This window comes from Capricornis sumatraensis, chromosome 2 (assembly GCF_032405125.1).
Source record: "Capricornis sumatraensis isolate serow.1 chromosome 2, serow.2, whole genome shotgun sequence".
Classification (NCBI taxonomy): domain Eukaryota; kingdom Metazoa; phylum Chordata; class Mammalia; order Artiodactyla; family Bovidae; genus Capricornis; species Capricornis sumatraensis.
The window spans coordinates 192,317,321-192,343,573 of record NC_091070.1 but is presented as its reverse complement, the minus strand read 5'-3'; the positions used below and the strand labels follow the sequence as shown (position 1 = coordinate 192,343,573).

Here is a 26,253-nt window from a genome sequence, read left to right as displayed (position 1 = left end):
TTCCAGAAGGTCCACAGTGCAGTCATGCTGGTATCTGGTGGGTTCAGAACTACTCACCCACAGGCACCTCCTGTCTAGAACCTCCTTTGCAGCTTGAACTGGAGCCAGGCTGTGTGCCTTAGACTCTGGCGAGGGCATCCCTGGAGCGGGGCCCTGGTCAGTGCTGGAGGGGGCTTCTGGAAGCTGCCCTGACCCTTTCCCGTGCCCCCTCTGCACACTTCTTCCATACAGGGAACCCTATGTCATTGCGCTGAGGTCAGTTACGCTGCCCACGCACCGGGAGAGCCCAGAGTACCGGCGTGGAGAGACTGTCTGCTCAGGCTTCTGCTTCTGGCGCGAGGGGGACCAGTTAACCAAGGTGAGGCCTAGTGTCTCATTGCCCTTCCCACCCAGATTCACCCCAAAGCCACACTTGTGTCCAGAGCTCAGCCCTGTTCAGACCTCAGCACTCTCACTGGCCAGTAAGCTCTCTTCCAGCTGTAGGGAGCCGAAGAGTATCAGGGCCTAGAAAAGGAGCCTTCAATAAGACCTAATCTGTGCAGAGACAAGTCCAAGGACACAGTTGAACCAGGCCTGTTAGTTGCTCAATTGTATTTTTGCAATCCCGTGGACTGTAGCCCGCCAGGCTCCTCTATGGGATTCTCCAGGCAAGAATACTGGAGTGGGTTGCAGTTCCCTTCTTCAGAGGATCTTCCCAACCCACGGATTGAACCCTGGTTTCCTGCATTGCGAGCAGATTCTTTACTATTTGAGCTACAGGAAAGTCGCTAAAACTCCATCTTCTTACTTATGTACCCCTTTCATGTCTAGGAAGGCCCTCAGGGCCCATGAAACTCATCAGAGTTAACTGGCTGGCTGAAAGTGGGCTAGCTGGGAAACTCAGTGCCCCTTCCTCAGATCACAGCAGCTGTTAGGACCCTGAGACACCCCATGTAGAGACTTGGACATTTGCTAACTTAGTGTTCCCTGGGGTTGTTCTAACCGCTTGCTGCAGATTTGCTGACAAGGGCTTATTCTGCAACACCACGGACTCTAGCCTGCCAGGTTCCTCTGTCCATGGGATTTTTCCAGACAAGAATATTGGAGTGGGTTGCATTTCCTTCTCTAGGGGCTCTTCACAGCCCTGATATCAAACCCTGGTCTCCTGGGTCTGCTGCATGGGCAGGTAGATTCCTTACCACTATGGCCACCTGGGAAGCCATATTCTAACGGTAGCACCTTCATTTAAAGGAGTTTTAGGCTTGGCTCTGGAGACCCAGTCCTCCTGACCTTCTAGGCTAGAGAGGGGACAAACATGATGAGAGTACAGTGTGGTGACAGAGGGAAGCCAGGGTTGTTAGCACCCAGAGGAGGGGTCAGGACAGTCCAGCTATAGGTCACGCCCACCAATCATGCAGTCCTCAAACGCCCCAGGTGCTGCTGGTATTTGCTGCCTTCCTAGCAGGTGACTGGGCTCCCATGGAGCCTAAAGACAGTAAATAATCTGCCTGCAATGCGGAAACCCCAGTTCTATCCCTGGGGCAGGACGATCCTCCAGGGAAGGAAATGGCAACCCACTCCAGTATTCTGGCCTGGAGAAGGCCATGGACAGAGGAGCCTGGAGGGCTACAAGTTCACGTGGTCCCAAAGAGCTGGACACAAAGATGCCAACTGCCTGCTTCACGCCCACTCAGTGCCCTCTTACCGCCCCGCCCCCTCCTCCTGGGTGTGGCTGCCCGGCCTGCAGGTGTCCTACTACAACCAGGCCACCCCGGGCGTTCTCAAGTACGTGACCACCAATGTGACCGGCCTCTCCTCTGAGTTCTACACCACCTTCAAGGCTTGTGAACAGTTCCTCTTGGACAACCGGAACGACCTGGCCCCCAGCCTCCAGACCCTCTAAGCATCGTCCCTGGCCACCTGACGTCCACGCCCACTCCATCCTGCCCCAAGGACACGCGTGCAGTGCACTGAGGAAGCAGAGGCATTTATTCCTTCCTGCCGCCCCGTGGGAAGCTGGGGTCCACCAGGCCACCCGGGTGCTCAGTGTGTGCCAACATCCGCCAGCAAGTCTTGGCGGTAGCTCTGGGGTAGCCTGTAGTAGACTCGGGTCTTCTTCACGGCCCTGGCTGCCAGCAGCGCTGCCCGCACAGACGCATAGAGGCCCCGGCCAGGGCTGTGTTCCACCGTGACCGTGGCCCGGGGAGAAGCTTCCAGCAGCCGGGCCACGACTCCAGCGGGGCTCTGGCCCAGAGGCCCAGCCTGCAGCTGGAAGGACACGGGTTGCCAGAGGCCCTGGCACAGCTCCAGCATGTCTGTGAGCAGCTGTTCCCTGTAGCCACTGCCCAGCACTTCCTCGGGCCAGCCTGGTGCCACCGTCACGTGGGGGAACACGTCGGCCACAGCTGTAAGCAACTCCCTGCCAGTCACGTAGCCAGGGACCCTGAAACTCCCGTGGGAGACTGTGGCACCAACCCACACGGGCCTAGACAGGCGGCCGAGGGCAGAGAGGGTGGCCAGCGTGGCCAGCGCCGGCCGCAGGGCGGTGGGCTCCGCTACGTGCACGTGGACCCCCCAGCGTCCGGGGTGCGAGGCCAGCTGCTGCAGGCAGGACTCCAGCGCCAGGGCACGGCCATCTGGGGTGCGGACGATGGGCACGGGGTCCCCAGCTGCAGGCTTCTGGAGGCCCACGTCCAGCAGGATCATGCCTTCTCGGTCTGGAAGAGGCAGTGGAGGCAACAGTGTCTGGGGTTAGGGCTGTCATGGGGGGTCAGAGGCCCTTGCTGAAGGTAAAGGGACAGCGGGACGTAATGGGGTCTGTTGATTGGGTCTGGGTTCCAGGTGGAAGGGCTGCTTTGTGAATGTGCCTGGGGCTCATCAGAATGGCCCAGTGAGCCGCTAGCTCAGCTCTGAGGCCTGTGCCCGCCTCTCTTGCAGCACCATGTGACCGAAGCCTCACAAGTGCTGGTCCAAAGGCCAGGGGCCCCCTACTTTTGACAACACTGCTCCCCCACCTTGCAGCCCCGTTGCTATGGTAACAGAGGCCTGAGTAGCTTCCCGAGGTAACCCTTGCAGTCGAGCTAGGAGCACAGGGGCTGCAGGCAGACCTTACCCGGGAGCTGCACTGTTGCTGTGCTTCCGTTGCCCTGGATGTCAGGGACCAGCCACTCCACGCTCAGACCCTCGTCCCCGGGCTGCTGGAGAGCAGGGGTCAGGCTGCCCCCAGTGTAGTAGCTTTGCTTCCGTGACGTATTCACTGTGGGTCAGATTGCCAAGATGAAGAGGCCACCACCAGTCACGGAGGCCTTCTGGACACCATGAGTCCTCTCTAAGCCTCACAGCAAAGTTCCAGGGAGCTGGAGTTCCCTGTTTTGTAGATGACGGGTGACTTGCCCAGGGTCCTACAGCCAGTGGGCAGGGTTGCTGGGATTGGAGCCTGATGGAGCCAAGTCAGTCGGGCCCCAAAGCTGGTATTCCTCCCCCCTCACCTAGATGGCTCCCAGAGCAGGAATGTTGGGTCTGATGGGTCCCCTTGAGATGGCCTGATTGCAGGCTCTCCTAGGTTTGGAGTCAAGGGAACAGGGGCTTTGGACAAAGGAACAAGCATCATTGATTAGCAGGTACAGGGGAGGAGCCGTTCTCTGAAATGCTAGAGCAACCCTCAGAGGAACTCTACTGCAAGGGTTTGGAATTTGCTGTTTCCAGTAGGAGCTGTGCCACGTTTAAGCTGAACAACTTTGTATAAATTATATAACTGTTCCGTTTATCTATCTGTAAAATGGAACCTCTGCTTCACGGATCTATGGAGCTTAGCATTCCATCCCAGGGTCTGGCATACAATGTATGCTTCAAATGATTCCTTTGTCCTATCTCACGTAGGATTTTCCCCTTTCATTGGCCTGCCCCACCGAGCTCTGCTCCCATATTTACTAGGGGCTGCCCTGTGCAGAATCCACCCCACCACCCTTTCCCACCCTCCCGAGACCCCTCCCTACTGGCAAGCTGCTTAAACTGTGACAGGAGAGGCTCGAAGAGGTCATAGTAGACTTGGTGGGTGGCGGTGTTGTCCCGGATGTAGAGGAGGTCGTCCACTGTCACGGGGTCCGAGGCGGACTGCCACATCGTGAGGGTGTACCTGGGGTCCAGAGAGCCAGCTCAGAGCCTCCATGGGGCCAGCAGCCCTTAGCCCCTCCTCCATGTTCAGAAGTGACCCTGAGCTGAGGTGGGGAGGCCTTGGGAGCTCTGACTGAGGGCAGAGGCTAAGAAGGAAGGGAGATGGACTGTTCTGCCCCCCCACTTGGAGTGTCTATTTGTGGGCCCTCTGTTAGGAAAGAGGACCCTCAAAGACACATTTTAGGAATCAGTGAACTAAAATGGATGGGAATGGGCGGATTCAATTCAGATGAGCATTATATCTACACTGTGGGCAAGAATCCCTTAGAAGAAATGGAGTAGCCCTAATAGTCAACGAAAGAGTCCGAAATGCAGTACTTGGGTGCAGTCTCAAAAATGGCTGAATGTTTGTTTCCAGGGCAAGCCATTCAGTATCACAGTAATCCAAGCCTATGCCCCAACCAGTAGTGCTGAAGAAGCTAAATTGAATGAAAAAAAAGATGTCCTTTTCATCATAGGGGACTGGATGCAAAAGTAGGAAGTCTAGAAATACCTGGAATAACAGGCAATTACCAAGTGAGACAGGCAAAGGCTAACAGTTTTGCCAAGAGTATGCACTGGTCATAGCAAACATCCTCTTCCAACAACACAAGAGATACTCTACACACAGACATCACCAGATGGTCAATACTGAAATCAGATTGATTATATTCTTTGTAGCCAAAGATGGAGAAACTCTATACAGTCAGCAAAACACTGACTGTCGCTCAGATCATAAATTCATTGCCAAATTCAGACTTAAATTGAAGAGAGTAGGGAAAACCTCTAGGCCATTCAGGTAAGACTTAAATCCCTTATGATTATACAGTGAAAATGACAAATAGATTCAAGGGATTAGACCTGATAGAGTGCCTGAAGAAATATGGATGGAGGTTTGTAATATTGTACTGTAGGCAGTGATCAAAACCATCCCCAAGAAAAATGCAAAAAAGGCAAAGTGGTTGTTTGAGGAGACCTTACAAATAGCTGAGAAAAGAAGCGAAGGCAAAGGAGATAAAGAAAGGTATACCCATTTGAATGCAGAGCTCCAGAAAATAACAAGGAGAAATAAAACTTTTCTAAGTGAATAATGCAAAGAAACAGAGGAAAACAAAAGAATGGGAAAGACTAGAGATCAAGAAAATTAGAGACACCAAGGGACCATTTCATACGATTGGGCGCAATTGAGGACAGAAATGGTATGGACCTAATAGAAGCAGAAGATATTAAAAAGAGGTGGCAAGAATACAGAGAGAAAAAAAAGTATACACAGAAAAACTATACAAAAAAAAAAAAAATGACCTGCATAACCACAATGATGTGATCACTCACTTAGATCCAAACATTCTGGAGTGTGAAGTCAAATGGGCCTTAGGAAGCATCACTATGAACAAAGCTAATGGAGGTGATGTGATGGAATTCCAGTTGAGCAATTTTAAATCCTAAAAAATGCTATTAAAGTGGTGCACTCAGTATACCAGCAAAATTGGAAAACTCAGCAGTAGCCAAAGGACTGGAAAAGGTCAGTTTTCATTCAAGTCCCAAAGAAGGGCAATGCAGCCATGAAATTAAAAAACACTTGCTCCTTGGAAGAAAAGCTTTGACAAACCTAGAGAGCATATTAAAAGGCAGAGACATTACTTTGTTGACAAAAGTCCAAATAGTCAAAGCTATGGTTTTACCACTAGTCATGTACGGATGTGAGAGTTGGACCATAAAGGCTGAGTGCTAAAGAATGGATGCTTTTGAACTGTGGTGTTGGAGAAGACTCTTGAGAGTCCCGTGGACAGCAAGGCGATCTAATCAGTCAATCCTAAAGGAAATCAGTCCTGAATATTCATTGGAAGGACTGATGCTGAAGAGTTGAAGTTCCAATGCTTTGGCCACCTGATGCGAAGAGCTGACTCATTGGAAAAGACCCTGATGCTGGGAAAGATTGAAGGCAGAGGAAAAGGGGACAACAGACGATGAGGTGGTTAGATGGCATCACTGACTGACTGCACATGAGTTTGAGAAAGCTTTGGGAGGTGGTGAAGGACAAGGAAGCCTAGCGTGGTGCAGTTCATAGGGTCCCAAAGAGTCAGACAAGACTCAGAGCCTGAACAACTTAGGAAAGAGATAAGGGTGAGGGGGGTGGGGGGTGGGGGGTGGGACTTGGATTAGAGGTCAGGTATGAAGAGGGAACTGGAGAAGGAAATGGCAGCCCAGTCCAGTATTCTTGCTTGGAGAATCCCATGAACAGAAGAGCCTGGAGGGCTACAGTCCATGGGGTCACAGAGAGTCGGACACGACTGAGTCACTGACACGCACACATGAAGAGGGAAGGGAGTGGCCTCCAGGGGGAGAGGCTGAGAAAGGTGGTGCTGGGCAGCTCGGGCCAGTGCAGAGTTGGGGGAGAGGGTGGGTTCCCCCAATCCCACAGAGCTACTGGGGCAGAGGCTACAGGTGCAGTCTGTAGACCCTCAAAGAATAGCTGGCTCCCAAGAGAGGAAGCTGTGGGAGCCAAATTGCCTCTCAGTATAAACACTTTCTGGAACTTCCCTAGTGGTCCAGGGGGAAAGACTGCTTCCACCCCAGGGGTTGCTGGTTTGATCCCTGATTTGGAACTAAGATCCCACATGGTGTGTAGTGGGGCCCAAAACAAATAAGCAGAAAAAAACCAACACTTTCCCCTGGACAGGCTGCCTCAAGTGATAGCTACCCATTACCAGAGGTGTATGAGCAGAAAGCAGGGGCACTGTAGAGGATGTGAGCACCAGCAGAGGTTGGGCCAGATGATCATGAAGACCCTTCTAACCATCAGCATCTGGGATCTTTCTGGGGATTCAAGGCCTGGGAGTGAGTTTAGAGGGAGAAGGGGCAGTGGTAGGGGCCTGGGCGTTCTCACCTGTCAGATTGGCCAAGCAGCCAGCTGAAGTGGGGCCAGGCTGCCCTGACCATGACGGCCCGCACGGGGAAGGTCACCTTCTGGGGCAGTGCTCCCACCAGCTCCTGCATCTTCTCCACCATGGCCTGGGTATATGTCCCATTTGGGAATAAGGGCAGGTACCGGGTAGTCCAGCCTGGAGACAGGGTTGCCTCAGGATACTTCTCCTGGATCAAGGCCAGGAACCTGCAGAGAATCGGAGATGCTGGTCTTTTAGAGCCCCTTCCTCATCTCCTGGGTTCCCATCAGAGTGCTCGGAAGAGGCAGGATCTGTCGCATCTAGATGTTAGAGCACAGTCCTGAAGCACAGGGTGGCTTGCTCAAAGTCCCATGTTAGGGGACTGAGCCCTGACTATGACCCTGGGCAGCTCATGCAACCTCGTTGATTCTTAAAAAGTGGCATCCTTTCAGGCAGGACAGGGCTTCTCAAACATCCCCATGTGGATGAGGAGATGCATCCAATCCCCAGGTGTGGGATTTGTGCTGCCAGCTGTGAGAGTCTCTGAATTTTCAGATATTTTAAAATGTCATTCAAATTTTGAACTCTTACAAATTTGACTAGGCAAATAATATCACCCTCTCCACCTCACAGATTGAGTAACGTTCACTCCAAGATCATTGATTTTTAAAATCTTGGGCCACTGACTACATTTTCAAACTGCTGCTTTCCAAATGCACCACAGTTAAAGACTAGATAAATACTGGGTGGAGGTATTGTTAGCTGACTGGTTGGAAAGATGGTTTAATGGATGGATGGGTGGATGGATGAATGGAGATGGACAGTAGACAGCTGGAGGTTAGAGTCAGAAAGACCTGGCTTTATATGTTTGCTCTGCCAATTATTAGATGTAGGCAGGTCATTTAACTTCAGTGAGATAATTCCTATATTACAAAATAAAAGTAATAGTACCTACCTCATTCTCATTGTAAGAGTTAAATGGTACTCTACAACTAGACTATGTAATGCGTGTGACAGATAATAAAAATTCAACAGATTGAGCCTCAATTATTGTCTGCTTTCTTATCTGCAAAACGGTGAGGAAAAAAAAGGCTCCTAACCTGGCATTTCTATGGGAAGATGAACTCTCCTTTCATGTGGCCCTCTGTAAACTTGAGCGCACCATGCAGCTGGTGCTACGTAAGTGCCGTTTTTGGCAGTACTGGGATCTGGGGGCGGCTGGGGGGTGGGAGGGGGAGGCTGGGGAAGGAGTTAGTGCTTTAGACTTTTCTAGCAGGCCCTGGGTTGCTAGACCAGGGTTGCCCTGGTCACTGTTTGCCATCCAGGAATAAACATTATAGTAAGGGGGGACAAACCTGTAATCCAACAGTGATAGCTTTGTGAAATCAGGACTGTTAGGAGAAAGTGTGAGAGAGGGTCCTCAGCAGCCTTGGACGTCAGGGAAGTTTCTGGGGCAGGTAATGGCTGGTTCACCAGGAAATGGTGGAAGAGCATTCAAGGCAGAGGGAACAGGATGTGTGAAGGCTCAGAGGTCAGACGACCTGGTGTGGCTGGAGGCAAACTCAGCAAAGGTCCCCTGAGCACCTGCTGTACCAGATGTTGAAAGAAACAGACTGGACAAGCTGGAGCAGAGAGGCAAACACTCACTGTGTGGCATTGACCTCTATTGAGAGGCCCACATTGGGACCCCTCTGGATGTCGGCATTGATCCACACAGGCCTTCGAACTTTCCCCTCCTCTGTCAGCCGCCGAAGGAGGTCCAGGGAGGGGCCCACAGCCTTGATGGTCTTGAAGTCTAGTTTGATGCCTGTGGGGAGAGGGCCAAGGGCTTGGGAAATTGGTCCTTTGTGCTCAAGGAAGAAGGAAACAGAAGACATGACTTCCTGGGACAGAGAGAGCAGGTATGCTGTGTGTCAGGGGTGGGAGGGAAGACAGGGACGGAATTCTGGGTGGGTGTGAAGAAGGCTTCAAACAGGCGGAGCTCTGCTGGAGAGAAAGACCTGCCCGTGTAGGAGCGATCTTCCATCCCTCATCCCCAAGGGAAAGAAGCAAATGATGGCTAAGGGCTTGGGACTTGGGGCTGGTGCAGGTATTGTCAAGAATCTGGTGAAAAGGGACTGTGACTCTTGGACAGGCAGGCTCAGAGGGTCCTAAGCCACACAAGGCTAAGAGAGGATGAGGCTGAGGAATTAGCAAGAGTCAGTTGCTCAGTCATGTCTGACTCTTTGCAACCCCTTGGACGGTAGCCCAGATTCCTCTGTCCATGGGATTTCCCAGACAAGAATACTGGAGTGGATTGCCATTACCTTCTCCAGGGGATTGTCCCCACCCAAGGATTCAACCCAGGTCTCCTGCATTTCAGGCAGGTTCTTTACCAGTTAGAGAAGGATGTTGAAAGCCAGGCCAAGGAGATCATAATTTGTCCTGAGGACAATGGGGAGCCATGGAGGGTTAAAGCAGGGGAGCAACACGACGGTTGGCATTTTGGAAATCTCACCTAGGTAGGGGCTAAGTTTGGAGGCAGGAAGCCAGTGAGGAAGGAGGTCCAGGAGAAAGATGATGTGAGCGGGACTGGATCAGGGGAAGGCTTCAGAGTTAGAATTGGCGGATGCAGCAGCTGAGCAGATGCAGGGGATGAGGGAGAGGCATTAGGGTGATGCCTGGATTCTGATAGTAACAGGCAAAGAGACAGGAGAGGGAAAGGTGAAATTGGCTTTGAGCATGTTGTATCCAGTTCCATGGATTCAGGGGGCCTGAATGCTCATGTCTGGCCCTTTGCAGCTTACCTTGCACGTTTACATCCCTCGTTTCACCCATCTTCCCTGAGCCCAGGCCTACTAGAGTGGTCTGGGAAACTGAGGCAAAGAGCAGCTCTTAATAGGGATTGGACTTGTCTCCTAGTGGAGCAACCCCTGCCCATGTGGCCTGAGGACCAGAGGGGTGGGCAGCTGGGGAGGGCCTGAGAGAAGTCCTTACCCTTCTTGGAAGAGGCCAGCACAGCCTCCAGCCACTGCTCTACGGTGTTGTCACTGTAGATGGCTGGGGGGTGCGCCATGATGGCGACTCCTGTCTCGTTGACTGTGCCGAGCCCTTCTGTTGTGATGTCTGCCTCCAGGACCATGACATCGCCTGTGAATAGGACAAACTCGATCAGTTCCTTTTTCAGATCTATTTTCCTCATCAAAGTGTTAGCCATTTATCATAGAACATTTGGAAAATATAGAAAAGCAGAAAGGGAGTTACTAACCCACATTTCCATCCGTTTTTATAATTTTTACACAGTTGAGACCACTCTTTTCTATGTGTCACTTTAAAAAAAAAAAAGCTGCGAAAGCCCTGATTGAGGGTGGTCCCCCTGTTTTGGTTAGCTACTCCCCGACCTTTCCTGGGACATTTCAGTAGTCTCCAAACTTTTGCTACTAACAAATAAGGATGCATCTTTTTTTCTGATTTTCCTGATTATTTTCTACCCTGCCTCGAGGAACTTTCGTCAGGGCCATGCAGGGTCGTTTGGTTGTTTTTGATGAATTATTTCTGGCTGCTAGGAGCAGGCTCTCTAGTTCTGCAAGAGGGGCTGCTCGTCATCACTGTGCCCAGCGTTCCCACTGCAGTGGCGTCTGTTGCGGAGCACGGGCTCCAGGCGCACTGCACTGGCTTCAGTCGTTCCAGCACGCAGCCTCAGTAGTGCCGACTTGCGAGTCCAAAAACTCTCAGGTCAGTAGTTGTAGCACATGGGCTTAGTGGCTCCAAAGCATGTTCCTTCCTAAACCCTGGATCCAATGGATTCTTATCCACTGTCCTTGTTCAGTCGCTAACTCATGTGTGGATCCTTATGACTCCATGGACTGCAGCATGCCAAGATTTCCTCTCCAGTATCTCCCAGAGTTTGCGTAAACGCATGTCCATTGAGTCAGTGATGCCATCTAACCATCTCATCCTCTGTCGCCTCTTTCTCCTCTGGCCCTCAATCTTTCCTAGCATCAGGGTCTTTTCCAATAAGCAGGCTCTCTCATCTGGTGGCCAAAGTTTCGGAGCTTCAGCTTCAGTCTTTCCAGTGAATATTCAGGGTTGATTTCCTTTAGGATTGTCTAGTTTGATTTCCCTGCAGTCCAAGGGTCTCTCAAGAGTCTTCTCCAACACCACAGTTTGAAAGCATAAATTCTTCTACCTTCAGCCTTCTTTATACCACCAGGGAAGGCCGCTGTATCGTTTTTAAAGCCCATATTATCAAATTACTATCTAGAAAAATTCTTGTGGCTCATATGCCTGCCAGAAGTATGTAAGCTGGTCCATCTCTGGGAACCCTTAAGGGCACTGAGGGTTGTTATTGTTTTTGTCTTTTAAATGCATAGTTAACTCCTGAGGTGGCTGTGTGATACCCATTGGGAGAGTTCAGTCCAGGAGAGAGTCAAGGACTTTGAGTGCAAAGCAGGCTGGCAAGAGCAGGCCAGGCTGTCTGACCAAGGAGTAGAGTAAAGCCTGGGTGGAGTCACTATGAGCACCTGATCCATCACAGACAGTTGGCATCAGAGGGACCTCTTCTGTTTTATACTTGCAGCCCTGCTCCCCTCAAAGTCCATTCACCTATACCTGATTGTGTTACTTCTATTAAAAATTCAAAACAGCTCTGGCTGTAGTCCTGAGAATCCAATCCAAATGCCTGCCCATAGTCTGTGAGGTCCTGTAGGACCAGGCCTGGCAAACTGCCCTCTCACCTCGAGTCCCTCTCTCCCTCAATATCTAGCTTCCACCCACTCCTGTTTCTCTAACATCAGTGTGCACACAAACCACCCAGGAACTGTTCAAATGCAAGTTCTGCTCAGTAGATCTGGGGTGGGGCCCAAGACACCTACCAAGCTCCCCAGTGATGCCCAGACTGCTGGTCCACAGACCGCACTTTGAGCCTCAAATCTTAAATACCTTGTCTCCCATCTCTGGGCTCCTACATCTGGCTGTTGCCATGGCAACACTCTTCCCACCAGTTTTACTAGGCCACCTCCAGCTCATTTGTGGGTGTTGGCTTAAAATATCAAGGAGGCCATCCCTAAACCACACAGTCAAAGTCAGGCTGACAGCTTATCCTTTGAGCACATAGCCCCCATGTAACTACTCATATAGCACCATCCTCCCTGAGCCTGAGGGCTAGGAGCAGGCTCCAGGTCTATGGTGCCCATCACTGGGATTTCCAGTGCCAAGATGGTACCAGGCCTAAAAAAGGAGCTTCAGAAATGTTTGTTGGATGGTAAAAGACTGGATAAATGAACGATAGAAAAAGCTGAGATCAGGGACTTCCCTGGTGGTCCAGTGGCTAAGACTCTGTCCTCCCAGTGCAGATAGCATAGGTTTGGTTCCTGGTCGAGGAACTAAGATCGCACAGGCCTCACAGTGCAGCCAAAGAGAAAAAAGTTAAGTTCAATGAACCCAGGTCCAGAAAAGTAAAAGAGCTTGCACAAAGTTGCAGAGAATTTTTGTAAATTTCTCTGAAGCCTAGGTGTCTGGATTTCCAGAAGCGAGAGGACACTGAGTGCCAGGCTGTCCCCAGCACTGTTTCAGGCACTTTGCACTGTCCCATTTCATCCTCATATCTCTGGCCCAGTGCTCCGGAATCCTTGGTGTCCTCACTGACAAGATGGGGATGAATCTCTCTGGCCTTTAACTACAGCACATGGACATAAATTATGTTGTATTAAAAAAAAAAAAAGGTTGTAAACTGTGAAGGGCTATATGAAGGTAACTTTTATTTCTATGGTTTTCTTGTCTTAACTTGGTTACCCAGAAATGCTGAGAGGGGGATCCAGAGGGGTTTGGGGCCCAGCAAGGCCCAGAGAAGTCAGGGCCCAGGTGGGTAGCTGGGCAGATAAGAGGGTAGCTAAAGAGAATGGATGCTGAGAGGTCTCCTTCCCCATCTAAAATGGGCCAAGTCCGGTCTGGGGAAGGTGGCGGTACACTGGGAGGGAGCCAGGGCTGGAACCCAGGTCTCAGTCCTGGTGAGTCTCTGAAGCTGCTGCCTTGGTTGACTTGTACCGGCTGCCTCCCTTGAGATGCTGGTAGCCCCTGAACTCAGGACCGCGTCTCACTCGTTTCTACACCTCTTCCTGAGCTGGGTGCAGAGCAGGGACCCAGCAAATGCTCAGTGAGGGGGACTAAAGATGGATGGACCTAACCTGCCTCCTTGTGATCAGCACCTGGATCCAGCTTCCTCCTGCACGGCCGTTCACACCTGTTTGAGGCCTTCCAGATCCTGAATCTGGGAGACAACTTCTTTGGGAGGCAGGGGGTGGGTATGAGGGAAGAGGCGATGAGGGAAGATTCATGTTCCTGCAGCTCCAGTAGCAGCCCTGGTCCTAAGCAATGCAGACAAGTGAGGAGTGCTGCTCTCCACAGGGAGCCCACAGGAAGTCCTCAGGCCCTCACTCCCTGCCCATGAGCTCTACACATCACATCCGGGAGGAGGGGCACCATGGCTCCGCATGCAGACCCTGTACCCAAGGCTGCCAGCTTTCAGTCCCCGCTTTAATACTTGCAAGCTGTGTGACCTTGGACAGGTTACTTGACTTCTCTGTGCCCCCTTTCCATCACTTACTAGAGGTAAATAAAAAAATATCCATTGTGTTGCATACACTGTGTTTCAATCATCATCTACTTGGAGTAAATCACTCAGTTACTCTGGGGTATTCCTATTGTTTCAGCATAATTACTAATAATGACCTCTTTCATGACCAAAAGTGCCCTGGTTTCATCCTACCAGTCCACTTTTGGCAGAGGAAGTGGTTTGAGCTGCAGATGGTGAAGTTGCTTGTCCCAAACCACTCCTTTGGTAAATGGTAAAATGTAGAATTTGAGCCCACTCCTGTCTGCCTCCCAAGCCTTAGCTCTGGCCCCTCCCATCCACAGAGATGTCTGGTGTGACTTTGCCAGCCTAACTCTGGCCTACCATGGCTTGCCCTCAGGATCCTTACCCCAGCTGTGGAGCCACCCTCCTCCCATAGACCTATGGAAGGCCTCAGGTCCTTCCCACCCCTGTGGCTATACTGACTGGTTACTCTGGTTATTGGGCACCACCTGTTTGGGGCCCTTAGCTTTCTTCTTGGCCAAGGTCACAACTTGGTGGGGCCTGATCCTTATCTGCTGCCCTGGGACTTACCTGAGATGAGCCTGGGGCTGGCAGAGCCTCTTTGCCTTCCCTCAGGCCTTATGTCTCAGATAAGAGTTCTCCCTCTTGCCAGGGTTCTCTAGCTCCTCCTTCTCACCCAAGTCTGACCATTAGCCTCGGAATCCTGAAGCAGTAGCAAACTGGCTCCACCCAGCCTGTGGAAGCCCTCCCCTCTGCTGACCACCAAGCCTGCCTCCCCAAGAAGTCTAAGGACTCATTCATTCATTCAGCAAACCTTTCCCTGTCTCTTACTCCCAGGCCCCCTGTGGTGACTCTGCAGGAGGTAAGCGCCAGAAGCCTGGGTCTCCTGCTTCAGACCTACTGCGTGACCGTGGACAAGACCCTCTCCCACTCAGGATCTAACTTCCCTAAAGCAGGGTTTTGGGTAGAGCAGTGGTTCTCAAAGTGTAATCCCGGGCTCACAACAGCAGTGCCACCTGGAAACTTACTAGCAATGCAAATTCTCAGGTCCCACACCAGAGCCACTGAATCTGAAACTCCCTTCTGAAGAGTGCACAAATTTTGGGCCCCTTCCTTTCACCTTGAAAAGATGACAGCAAGATATGACCTTGGACCCATACATCTCCCTACAACCTGAGCCAGTCACATAACCAGTGAGCCCTCACTTTCTCAAGTGGATGATGGCAAGAATGCGGCCATACCCATCCTGATGCTACCTCACACGTAATGCTGTCTTAGCCCTGCCTCCACCCTCCCTCCATCTTCTCCACCTCTGCCCCAGCCTGCCCCATCCTGGCAATTGGACTTACTGCTGAGGGCAGCCTTCATCTGCTCCTTGCTGTTGGCACCGTGGTACCAGGTGACCAGCAGGCCATCCTTTTGGCTGATCTGACCCAAGCTTAGCAGGTAGTCCAGCATGTCTGCATCAGAGCGGCAGGTCCCATCCTGTTCACAGCCTGGAATCAAGGCCAAGGAGGCTGTTAGCATCAGTTCTTGCCCAAGCCCAGGAATCTTGTCTGTACATCCTACTAACCCTCTCTGGGCCCCAGGGCCATGTCCAGCCTGCCATCTAGCATAGACAGTGGACCCCAGAGTCATCAGTGCCGTGAGAGAGAAACATGTGGGGTCCTGAGCACAAGGATGCTCTGGACCAGCCTGGGGACCTTGGAAAGTTCATTGATAAGGGAACATTTAAGGGAGACCTAGAAGGATGGGTGTGTAAATTAACCAAAAGAGGGGACTAGGTTATTACAGACAGAAAGAAGAGTACAAGCAAAGGTATGGCCATAGGAAATGTGTGGTTGCATAAAAGAATGGCCATTGCCTTGGTACAGATACGGAGAAATGAGATAGGACAAGATTGGAAAAGAGGGCTGTGATCTGGTTGTAAAGGACCCTGGGTGCCAGCAAAAAAAAAAAAGCGGGGTATGTGCTGGAGATAGTAAGCAAGGTTGTGTTTAGAAAGTGTTCCTCAGTGGCAGGGCGAGCATGGATTGGTGAGAGCAGGCTGGTGGCAGAGACTGCGTGGGAAGGGGCCGGCTGAGGCGGGGGTCCAGCAGGAGAGGGGGAGCTGAGAGGTTAGGGAGCAGGGAATGGAGATAGAGGATGGGAAGGAAGAAGCCTCGAGGCACAGGACTGAAGATACAGGCATGAGGCAGAAGGAGAGGAGGCTGCTCCCAGGTCCCCATGTGGATGGAAGGCCCTTCATCAGGAGAGGGTGCAGGAGTGTGAGGGTAAGTTCAGCCCAGCCCGCCGAGCTTGTGATGCCTGTGTGACCTCCAAGGAGAGTTCATCTGGGAGCATGGAAGGATAGCTGAAGCCTGGTAAAGGAGGAAGGGAAACAAAGTTAATGAAACTGTTGTTTGGAGATCAAATCTTGGTGGGCTTGGTGATGGGAGGGGCAAATAGAGCTGTGGATGGGGGATAAGTCTTGGTAGTCAATTCGAAAGGAAACCAACTGTGAACCCTCATGGGAAGGACTGATGCTGAAGCTGAAATGCCTGTACTTTGGCCACCTGGTGAGAAGGACTCACTGAAAAAGACTCTGATGAGGGGAAAGATGGAAGGCAGGAGAAGGGGACGACAGAGAATGAGATGGTTGGATAGAATCATAGCCTCAAAGGACATGACTTTTACCAAGCTCTGGGAGAGAGTAAAGGACAGAGAGGCCTGGTGTGCTGCAGTCCATGGGGTCGCAAAGCGTCAGAGATGATTCAGCGACTGGAGAGCAGCAACAATGGGGAGGAGGGCAGGGGCCAGCAGGGTTGTCGGCGGGGACAGAGCCTTATGCGGCGAAAGAGTGAGGGGTGGGGAGACAGCCAGATGGCACGGCTGGGGGCTCCTACCTGGCAGGACGGTGCGTTTCTGCAGCGAGAAGACCACGATCATCACGATGGCGAACACCAGAACCGCACTGACACCACCCACAATGGCCCACTTCCAGCACCCCTTGTTGTTGGCCATGATGACCCTCTGAGGGAAATGTCCCTCAAAGGGGAGAGTCTCCTGAGGCTCTGAGAGCTGGGATCCAGAGGGAGGAAGGAGCCTTGACAGCGCTTAAATCTCCTCCTGGCAGAACAGCTCCTGCAGGCCTGGAATGTCCCAAGAGACAGCTTTGGAGGCCCCGCCTACCTCCCACCCGCCTCCTCCTCCTCCGTCTCTTCTAGGATCTTAACAGGTCAAGCAGAAAATCCCGTCACCTCCAAAATGACCTTTGAGCACGGTAAGAGACAGCAGCAGATGTTAGATGGAGCTACCACTGCCCTCCCCTCCAGCAACCTGCTGCCTGTCTGCTCCAGCCTGAGAGATGGATCCGGCCTGAGGGCCAGGGATCTGAACCCAGCTTGACCTTGCTTTCCTGAAGACCTGGAGATTTTCTTCCCCTGCATAAAAGGAGGGCTTCCTTCTTTCTGCCCTGTCCCAGGGAGTCTGGAAGGTCAGGCAAGGGTGAGTGACAAGAACAGATTAGATCTGCCAGAGGAACAATTATTTTCCTTCTATCCCAGGTAGATTAGTGGCTCGTTGGTTTAGGGGTATGATTCTCACTTAGGGTGCGAGAGGTCCTGGGTTCAAATCCTGGACGAGCCCTACTTTGGACTTCCCTGGTGGCTCAGATGGTAAAGAGTCTGCCTTCAATGCAGGAGACACGAGTTCAATCCTTGGGTTGGGAAGATCCTCTGGAGAAGGCAATGGCAACCCACTCCAGTATTCTTGCCTGGAAAATCCCATGGACAGAGGAGCCTGGTAGTCTACAGTCCGTGGGGTTGCAAAGAGTCGGACACGACTGAGCGACTTCACTTTCAGATGGATTACCTACCTGGGATTGAAACTGATAGAACTGGCATGCTGACCTGGGCTGCTGCAGGCCACTTCTGAGTCCACAGGGGAGGGACTGGTCACTGCCTGACCCAGAGGCTGTCCCATGGTTCCCAGTGTGGGAAAACAGTTAGAGACTGTCCCTATTTCAGAGACCTTGGAGTTTAAATCAGTCCAAGAGCCAGCTGTCATGTGCATGGGGAATTGGGGCAGGAGTGTAGAGAAATCCAGCAGGGGCCTTGGGTACTCGAGTGAGTGTGTGTGTGTAAGAGTGATGAGAAGGATGCCCAGGTGGGCAGATCCAGGGAATCTGGGAAGTAAGGAGAAGCTCGGGAGGGAGTTTGGTTCAGGGGTCCTCAGGTCATGGGGGCTCTGGGTGTCCCTGAAGAGCAGCTGCCCAGGAAGGAATAGAATAGAAGTCTGGGACTCTGGACCAAACATGAAGCTGTGAGCATCTTTTCCTGCTCAAGGCAAAGAGAGAAGGGGGTGGAGGCAGACTTTGGGGGACTACAGACTTTAGGGATGGTGGGGGAAGAGAAATTGATTAAGTGCTGTGGGATAGAATGACAAGAGGTGGGGAGGGCCCAGGGAGCCAATAGAAGGGTCACTTAGAGGAGAAAGGGGTGGTCATCTGTGCCTGGAGATGCAGGCCCATAGGACAGCAAGGTGCTGCCAGACTTGACTATAAGAGTAAAGGTGATGTTGGAGACAGTCTAGAACTTAGCTCTTACAATTGACTAGGCTTTCCACATACAGACAGCCCTTGTTTTGTTGCCAAAATCTTGGCTGTCTGTGCACCAATTTCAAACAGAAATACGGAGACAGAGTTATGGAGGAGAAGGAAAAAGTGGCTTTATTACTTTGGCAGCAAAGGAGGAACACAGCAGGCAAGCTGCTCAAGAAGGGTGCCCCCCTCGCTGGTGACCGAGGAGAGGTTACCTAGTCAGGCAGGAGTGTGTGATAAGGATCAGGGCAGCAGCAGTCTTCATTCCTTCTTCTGCAGTTTCTAAAGGGTGGGGTTGCTGGCAAGATTTGCAGGGTCTCAGGTGATCTAGTCTCTTATCTTGATGAGCCTCTAGGGTCCCTTTAATCTTGCCTCAGGTAGTTATGTTGCTGTTCCTCCCTTGATTAGCAACTGTTCTGCCAGTTAGAACCAAGAGGTCATGGAGCCTGGAGTTTGGCCTATAAGAAATGACAAAGAGACCTCAGCGCCCAGGTAACCCACAGGGCCCTGCCTGGTATCGGCTTCAGAACTGTGTGCTTATTTAGTCTTTGTGACAGTCCTGTGGGGGAAGTATCACTCCTGCATCTCAGATAAAGGAGTGGGAGTTGGTCAGCAGCAGAGCTGAGGTATAAGCCTGGGTCTTTCCACCCAGCAGGCTGTGTGTTGTCCACCCCTTGGGAAGGATGCTGACGGGTTCTGAGGCACTCAGCATAGCAGCCTCTCTCAACTCTGTGGCCGTTGCAGGCTGTCTTTGAGGAAGAGGGTCTTTATTTAGCTCTGGCTTTTGGCTCAGACTTCTGGGTTGGTCTCCAGGCCACAAAGGACCCCATTGCCCATGACACTCCTTATGAGACAGAAAACTGATCTGAGCCCCACTCTGTGCCCGGTACCATGCTAGCTCTGGGGACCCATCAGCGCCCGGGGGCATGGTAGGAGAGGAGAACATGGGGGTTGTCAGGGGCTCCAGCATCTCTTAGGTGGAACCGCTGTTCTAGAGCTGATGCTGCAGGAGTGGGGTTACAGCCTGTGAGATGGGCTAATAGCGTGGCCTCCGAGGTGGGACCTGATGGATCCCTGATGAGCACAGGGGAACTGGGAAGCCAGCCTCCTGGGCGGGCCATGTGACTTTCAGGGGCGACGTGGAGGACCTGGAGAGCCACAGGGGACCAGGGCTAGGGAAGGTTGTTCTAGATGAGGGGCAGCGTGTGTGGAGGGAGCAGAGCATGTGGGGGAAGGGCTGGCCCAGGAGGCAGCTGTGCAGTGGGGCTGGGCCCTGCCAGGTGGGAGGCAGGGCGCTCAGGGGAGAAGGCTGAGCAGGCAAACAGGGCTGGGCCACCCTGATGAAGAGCTTGACTCCAACCAGGAGGGCATAGGGAGCCTTCGTCTGTGGAATAAGTAGGAGAGGGACATGCTCAGCTTCGCATTTTGGAGAATGATTCTGGAATGGCTGGAGGGGGCCCCCCTCCACACCTCTTATCCCCCCATTCTCTGCCACAGAGCCACATGACCTCCCAGGCCATTCTACTCAGAACAACCACAGGTCCACCAAGACCCAGCTTCTCTTTCCTGGGTTACTTCAATTACCCAGCCCCTTACCTGAAAACTGGGTTCACCGTCTTTTCGGTGCCAAGTCAAAAGGCACATCCAAGCCAAAGATCCAGAGAAGGATTTATTACTTTCCCAAAGCAGCATCTCCAGGAACAGCAAAACAGAAGAAGTTGTAAATAAGGGTACATGAATGTTTGAGCAGAGGAGAATTCCCCACATAACTGAGGCAAATGATGATGGAGTCCAAGTTTTAGTTGACTGAAATCTTGAAGATCAGGAAAGGTCAACATCCCATCCTCCACCTGGGTGGAAGCCTTAGTTCTGGCAGAACTCCCTGTCACATTGCTTACACATATCCCTTGAGGAAGAACTAGGACTCTGTTTTATCTGAACTATTGTTTCTTGAGGGCTTTTGCTTTGTTCCTACACTCCCTTACTTCCCTTAAGATTATTGATTACTGAGACCTGTTCAAGGGCAAGCACTGCGGCCATTTTATTCAAGGAAGTATGAAGTATGAAGTGAAAGTCGCTCGGTCCTGTCTGACTCTGCGACTCCATGGACTATGTAGTCCATGGAATTCTCCAGGCCAGAATACTGGTACAGATTCCCTTCTCCAGGGGATCTTCCCAACCCAGGGCTCGAACCCAGGTCTCCCATATTGCAGGTGGATTCTTTACCAGCTGAGCCACCAAGGAAACCCAAGAATATTGGAGTGGGTAGCCTATCCCTTCTCCAGCGGATCTTCCTGACTCAGGAATGGAAGAGGGGTCTCCTGCTTTGCAGGTGGATTCTTTACCAACTGAGCTACCAGGGAAGCCCATTTTATTTTAAGCAGCAAGGCAACCAACATACTCAGTTCTCAAGCTCCCGCTCCCTCCCCCTCCAAATCAACTGATGTTCACAACTGTCATTGTACATTTATAATAAACCACTCAAAATACTTAGTTTCAAAGAGAAAAGTGGATACTGAGTCCTAAGAATGCAGCATTGAAATGATTTCGTATACTTAGTAGCCTCTTTTCTGTGGAAATTGCCTGCTGTTGTTTATCCTTGAGCTTTGTGGATTCACATTATCCTGTAATCCCTTTCTAGAGTGGCTGTGCAGGAGGCAGGATCTATAACTAAAGGACATCCATTTCACTTTTACCGAGTACCTATTCTGTGCCATTTACTGTGTTAGATGTCGAGGACAGAGGCACCAATTAGGCACAGCTGCTGCCCTAATTGGATCATACATTGTTTTTAAAACCAAAAACCAGGAATCTAGTAATATATACAATGTTTCAGATTTTGAAGAAAAATCAAAGGTAGTAAAAAAGAAAAGAAAAAAATAATGTCCTTCTGAGAAAATTATTATTAAAGTTGTGGTGTATATTGTTCTGCGTTTTTTCTATACATACATAAAAAACAACCTTCAAAAAGAACTGTCTTGTGATATTGCTCTGTACCACATCCCAACATTTACTGTATTTGTTAGGTTTTAAAGTAGTATAATCTGGCCTGTGGAATATTTATATTTGCCTGTTTAAAAAAAATGGTTGGGTTTCCACTGCTTGTGGGGGACAGCATGTCTAAATGCATAAGCTCTGAGTTGCCTGTCCTCCCTTCTAGCCCTGACACTCACTAGCCGTGTGACCTAGGGCAGTCAGTTCACCTTTCGGTACCTCAGTTTCCTCACTTATTACCTTGTAGGGTTGTCGTGAGGGTTCAATGAATAAACACATGTAAATCATTTGTGACAGTACCTGATACCTACCAAATGCTTGATAAAGATGATGTGTTGTTGTTCATGTATGTATATAATTTATAATGAGTTTGTAATCTGCTTTTCCCTCGTATATATAATATGAGCATTTCCCCATATGATTGCGATTTTCTTTTTTAATAGATGCATAAAATCTCATTCAATGGCTGTTTCCCTAATTTATGGAACCATTACCTTCCATGTTGGATACCTGGATTGTTTACAGTCTTTTATTAATAAGCAAATGCTCCAGTGATCCTCTCTGGCCATATTCCTGATGATGTTCTAGGCCTGATTCTCAGAAGTAGAATTGCACATTTTTAAGGCTTTTGGAACCTGCTGTTAAAATTTCATTCCCTAAGATTTACATCAGTGTGGAGCTGCATGGTTGGGTGGGGTTTCCACTGGGGGAGAGGCAAAGAGCAAGCGCCATTCCAGATAACCGGCAGGATGACCCAAGGCTCAGAAGGAGAGAGCACAGGACGTCCTAGGGGAACTGGGAGAAGGCTGTTAAGTCATGAGGTTTGAGTGAGCCTGTGGTGGGGCAAGAAGGCTGCAGGGTGGAAAAAGTCATCTTTGATTCACTGGTGATGGGCAGGCTGTGGTGTAGCATGAATCAGGAAAAGGTTAACGGAAGTAGGGAACCCAGTGAAGAAGCTCTTGTTAGAAGCCAGACAAGGGACTTCCCTGGTGGTCCAGGGGTTGCGAATCCACCTCCCAGTGCAGGGGACAGAGGTTTGATCCCTGGTGTGGGTACTGAACTCCCACATGCTGGGGGGCAAGTACACCTGTGTGCCACAACTAGAGAAAGCCCACATGCCACACACACACACACATACAACAAGCAAAAGAGGAGATCTGAACTGGGTGTGAGGCAAGGGGAGGGTCTGTGCATATTTCCATCAGAGAATCTTTTGGACCTGGAAACTGACACCACATGGAAGAAGGAGAGAGGGAGGGAGGAGTCAGAGGCTTTGCTGGAAGGTTTCAGCCTGGCTCTTGGAGAATCAGGGACCACTAACAGAAATAAGAAAGCTGGGAGGAGGAACGTGTTTTTCGGGAAGAAGATTCAGGTAAGATGTACTGAGTTACAGGTGGGGAGTGCAACGGTGAACAAGCTGGGGCAGTAGCCCAGGGATGGGGCTATGTTAGTCTCAGCCCAGGGTGTCTGCAGATCCACTCCTGGCTCTCCCTGGCCCTGCACTGAGTTAAACCCTGCCGCCTTGTCTCTGCCTTCCAGCTGCGTCAGCCAAGGGAAGCACTGGCTGGAGTAAGAGGCTGGGAGAGGCAGTGTATTTTGTCATCTCTTTCCTTTGCTTCAGGGAATGTGTCTAGCAATGAATGGCTCTTACTCCCACTATGGTATCCCTGCCTTCTGCCCATTTGGCTCCTCACTATCATCATGAAACTGTTTTATTTTTTACTTTTTTTTTTTTTTGCTGCAAGGCATGCAAGATTTGCTTCTGACCAGGAATTGAACCTGTGTCCCCTGCAATGGACGTGTCTTAACCACTGCACTGCCAGGGAAGTCCCTGCTTCCTCTGTTTTAAATGAGGCTTCCCTGCTGGCTTAGATGGTTAAAAAATCTATTTGCAGTGCAGGAGACCCGGGTCAATCCCTGGGTTGGGAAGAAATACTTAGCGTGGTTTCTTGCTTTCCACCTTGGACCCTGACTTATTCAGGAGCCACATGCATGGATACCATAATTAAAGCAAGGAGTATGGACAAGATCCCAAGTGAGAAAGGGGAAACCCAAGCCCAGAATCCCAGGGGACACAGATGTAAGGAGTTGGTTTTTTTTTTTTTTAAGGGGGGGGGTGGGTAGGGAATGGGGACACGGAAAACAACACAAGAGAAAAAAAATCTGGGGCAGGAAGAGAAAAGGCAGAGTGAAGTGCTCCAGAGATCAAGGAAAGAGAATTCCTAAGTTTGGAGCATCATAAAGCAGCTGCTCCAGAGAAGGCAGAGAATGAAGATTGAGGACAAGACTTTCAACTCAGAGATGTTATCAGAGGCAGAGCCTCAAGGGAGAGGAGGTGGCAGAGAACAAATTAAGTGTTAAAGAACAGGGCGAGAGTGAGGTTTGGGAGGCCAAAGTGAGAATAAAATATTTCTTCAGGAAATACTTACTGAAGTACTGAAATACTTGCCAAGTATATTTGGTACTATGTATGGTAAAGTACCAGGCCTCGGGTACCTGGTGTGTAAAGATGCATAAGTCATGGTCTCTGTTCTTAAAGCATTCTCAGTGCAGAGAGGGAAACAATCAGGTTTCCAGGGATTTATAGCACACTGTAATACAGTTCTGATCTAAGCTGTAGGAACAGAGAGAAAGTCCTACTGAGCTGTGGGGAGGGGCTCAAGGAGGACTTCCTGGAGAAGGTACCACTGGGTCTGACAGATAAGTAGGAGCCATGCAGATGAAATGGGGAGGAAAGGGAGGGAAAATGCACTCTGGATGGAAGGAACAGCCTGAGAAAAGGCATAAAGGTAAGAAACATTACTGTGAGTTTGGGGAAACCACTGTGTTGCTAACACAGAAACTGTGTAGGAGGAAATGGTAGGAGATGAGACTGGGAAATGATTCCAGTGGAATAATGAACCAGATATGTCAATGGGAGCCAGAGGCAGTGAAGATTCCCTTTGATGTGCTAAAACAGAGTAACAGACACCCTGGAATCCTACACGCAATGACAGTATTTTCAAGAATGAGGATAAAATATTTTTTTGTAAACAAGAACTGAGTATCACTGATAAGTTGTTTTCTGAAAATTTTATTTGTTTAGTTTCGGCTGTGCTGGTTCTTCGCTGCTGCACTAGATTTCTCTAGTTGCAGCGAGTGGGGGCTACTCTCTGTTGCAGTGCACGGGCTGCTCTTCTCCTGCCCCTGAGCAGGGGCTCCACGGGCTTCAGGAGTTGCAGCTCCGGGGCTCAGCAGTTGTGCTTTCCTGGCTCTAGAGTGCAGGCTCAGTAGCTGATGTGCAGAGGTTTAGTGGTTCCACAGCATGCAGGATATTCCTGGACCAAGGATCGAACCCAAGTCCCCTGTATTGGCAGGCAGACTCTCAACGACAGGAAGCCCCATCACTAATACATTCTTATTGAGGAATTTATGAAGGCTATTCTTCAGGCAGAAGGAAATTGATCCCAGATGGAAGATCTGAGATTAAATTTTAAAAAAATGATCACTATTGAATCAAACTTGGGTCCGCTCGCCCCCTTGTGTGCAGTAAAGCCAATCTCCTGACACTGGGTTGCAGGGAAGGGAAGTGCAGCATCTATTACCCGGCACCAAGCAGGGACTTTAGGCAGTTAGTACTTAAAAGACCCAAACTCCCCAGTGGCTTTAGGGAAAGGATTTTAAAGACAGGGTGAGGGAGGGAGGGAGGGAGGGAGGTTTGGGGTGTGTGATCAACTGGTAGACATTCTTCTGAGGTTGATGGTGAGGTAGTTGAGGGTCAACATCATCAACCTTCTGGTTCCAAGCGAACTAGGGTCTACACGCTTGTGGGCAGCACACAGTTAACTTTTTCCACCTGGTGGAGTTTTCATTCTCTGCAAAACAGCTAAAAGGACACGGCTCAGGATATTATCTATAGCCCTTGAGGAGGAACGAAAGGTCCATGACTTTGTTTAATGGCTAAACTTATTATTTTGTCTTGTTTGACTGTTTTCCTTCGCTTCTGCATTTTCTCTGATTAAATTTATTCTTTGGAACTTGAGGAAGGCCTAGGAGGCTAAAGTTTTCCTATAAACAAGAGACAGGTAGAAAACAAGAGAAAAAGAGGAGGTGGTTCTATCCCGGGAAGGCCCCATAGAGTCCTGCTCAGTTACATGATCAGATAAAATATTCACTTGTGAGATAGTTATATCAAAACAAAAACTGATTGCATGAAACAATGATATCTAATTGTTGTTGTTGTTGTTGAGTTGATAAGTTGTGTCTGACTCTTTAGAAAGAAAGAAAAGAAAGTGAAGTCGCTCAGTCCTGTCTGATTACTCTTGCCTGGAAAATCCCATGGATGGAAGATCCTGGTGGGCTTCAGTGCATGGGGTCACAAAGAGTCGGCCACGACTGAGTGACTTCACTTTTCACTGTACTGTAACATACCAGACTCCTCCATCCATGGGATTTTCCAGGCAAGAGTACTGGAATGGGTTGCCATATCCTCCTCCAGGGGATCTTCCAAACCCAGGGATCGAACCCAGGTCTCCCGCATTGCAGGCAGACGCTTTACCATCTGAGCCATGAGGGAAGCCTGTGACTCTTTGGGACCCCATATACTGCATCATGTCAGGCTCCTTCCTCCTTCACTATATCCCTGAGTTTTCTGAATTCATGCCCATTGAGTCAGTGATGCTAACTCACCATCTCATCCTCTGTCGTCCCCTTCTCCTTTTGCCTTCAATCGTTCCCAGTATCAGGATCTTCTCAGATGAGTATGCTCCCCCCATCAGGTGGCCAAAGTCTTGCCTCGGCCCAGGTTCAGTCCCTGGTTGGGAACTGAAATCCCACAAGCTGCATGGCACTGCCCAAATAAAATAAAGGGGGTTGTGCCAGTGCCACACACAGAGGGTTGCCATGAGGCTTGGTGGGAGTCTGGCACGGGAAACGCTTCAGGAGCGCATCTGCCCGTAGCAAGTCCTCTTTGGAGGAGGAAGCAGGTTTAGTGAGGGTGGGTGGTTTTCCCAAAGTCGCTCACGGGTGTGACGGGAAGCTGGGGCCGGACCTCAGTGACCAGGCACTGAGCTGTCCAGGCTGCCCCTATGTGACCTAAAGTCCGCTTTAGG

At 50.6% G+C, this 26,253-nt stretch overlaps 2 protein-coding genes across 2 annotated transcripts in view; one reads left to right on the top strand and one right to left on the bottom strand.

Annotated features, from left to right (window-relative positions):
• Nucleotides 1-1,882, top strand: part of ACOT11 (acyl-CoA thioesterase 11) — a 45,552-nt gene extending 43,670 nt beyond the window's left edge. The window contains exons 15-16 of the mRNA XM_068965007.1: nt 232-358; nt 1,727-1,882. Of these exons, the coding sequence (XP_068821108.1) occupies nt 232-358; nt 1,727-1,882 (283 nt within the window). The remainder of the gene's footprint in view (nt 1-231; nt 359-1,726) is intronic.
• A 140-nt stretch (nt 1,883-2,022) lies between these two features.
• Nucleotides 2,023-16,593, bottom strand: LOC138070297 (protein FAM151A-like). The gene is made up of 8 exons (XM_068961463.1): nt 16,476-16,593; nt 14,940-15,086; nt 9,993-10,145; nt 8,664-8,823; nt 7,019-7,243; nt 3,975-4,114; nt 3,092-3,235; nt 2,023-2,696 (listed from the first exon to the last, which is right to left on the bottom strand). The coding sequence occupies exons 1-8, from the start codon at nt 16,591-16,593 to the stop codon at nt 2,023-2,025; spliced, it is 1,761 nt and encodes a 586-aa protein (XP_068817564.1).
• Between the last annotated feature and the right edge of the window lie 9,660 nt (nt 16,594-26,253).

Coding starts and splice junctions, on each gene's coding strand:
- LOC138070297 (XM_068961463.1), bottom strand. CDS start 16,593: ATGGCCAACAACAAGGGGTGCTGGAAGTGGGCCATTGTGGGTGGTGTC. Junction 7,244..8,663: donor ATAGAGGTCAATGCCACACA/GTGAGTGTTTGC, acceptor GATTCTCTGCAG/GTTCCTGGCCTTGATCCAGG. Junction 3,236..3,974: donor ACAGTTTAAGCAGCTTGCCA/GTAGGGAGGGGT, acceptor TCTGACCCACAG/TGAATACGTCACGGAAGCAA.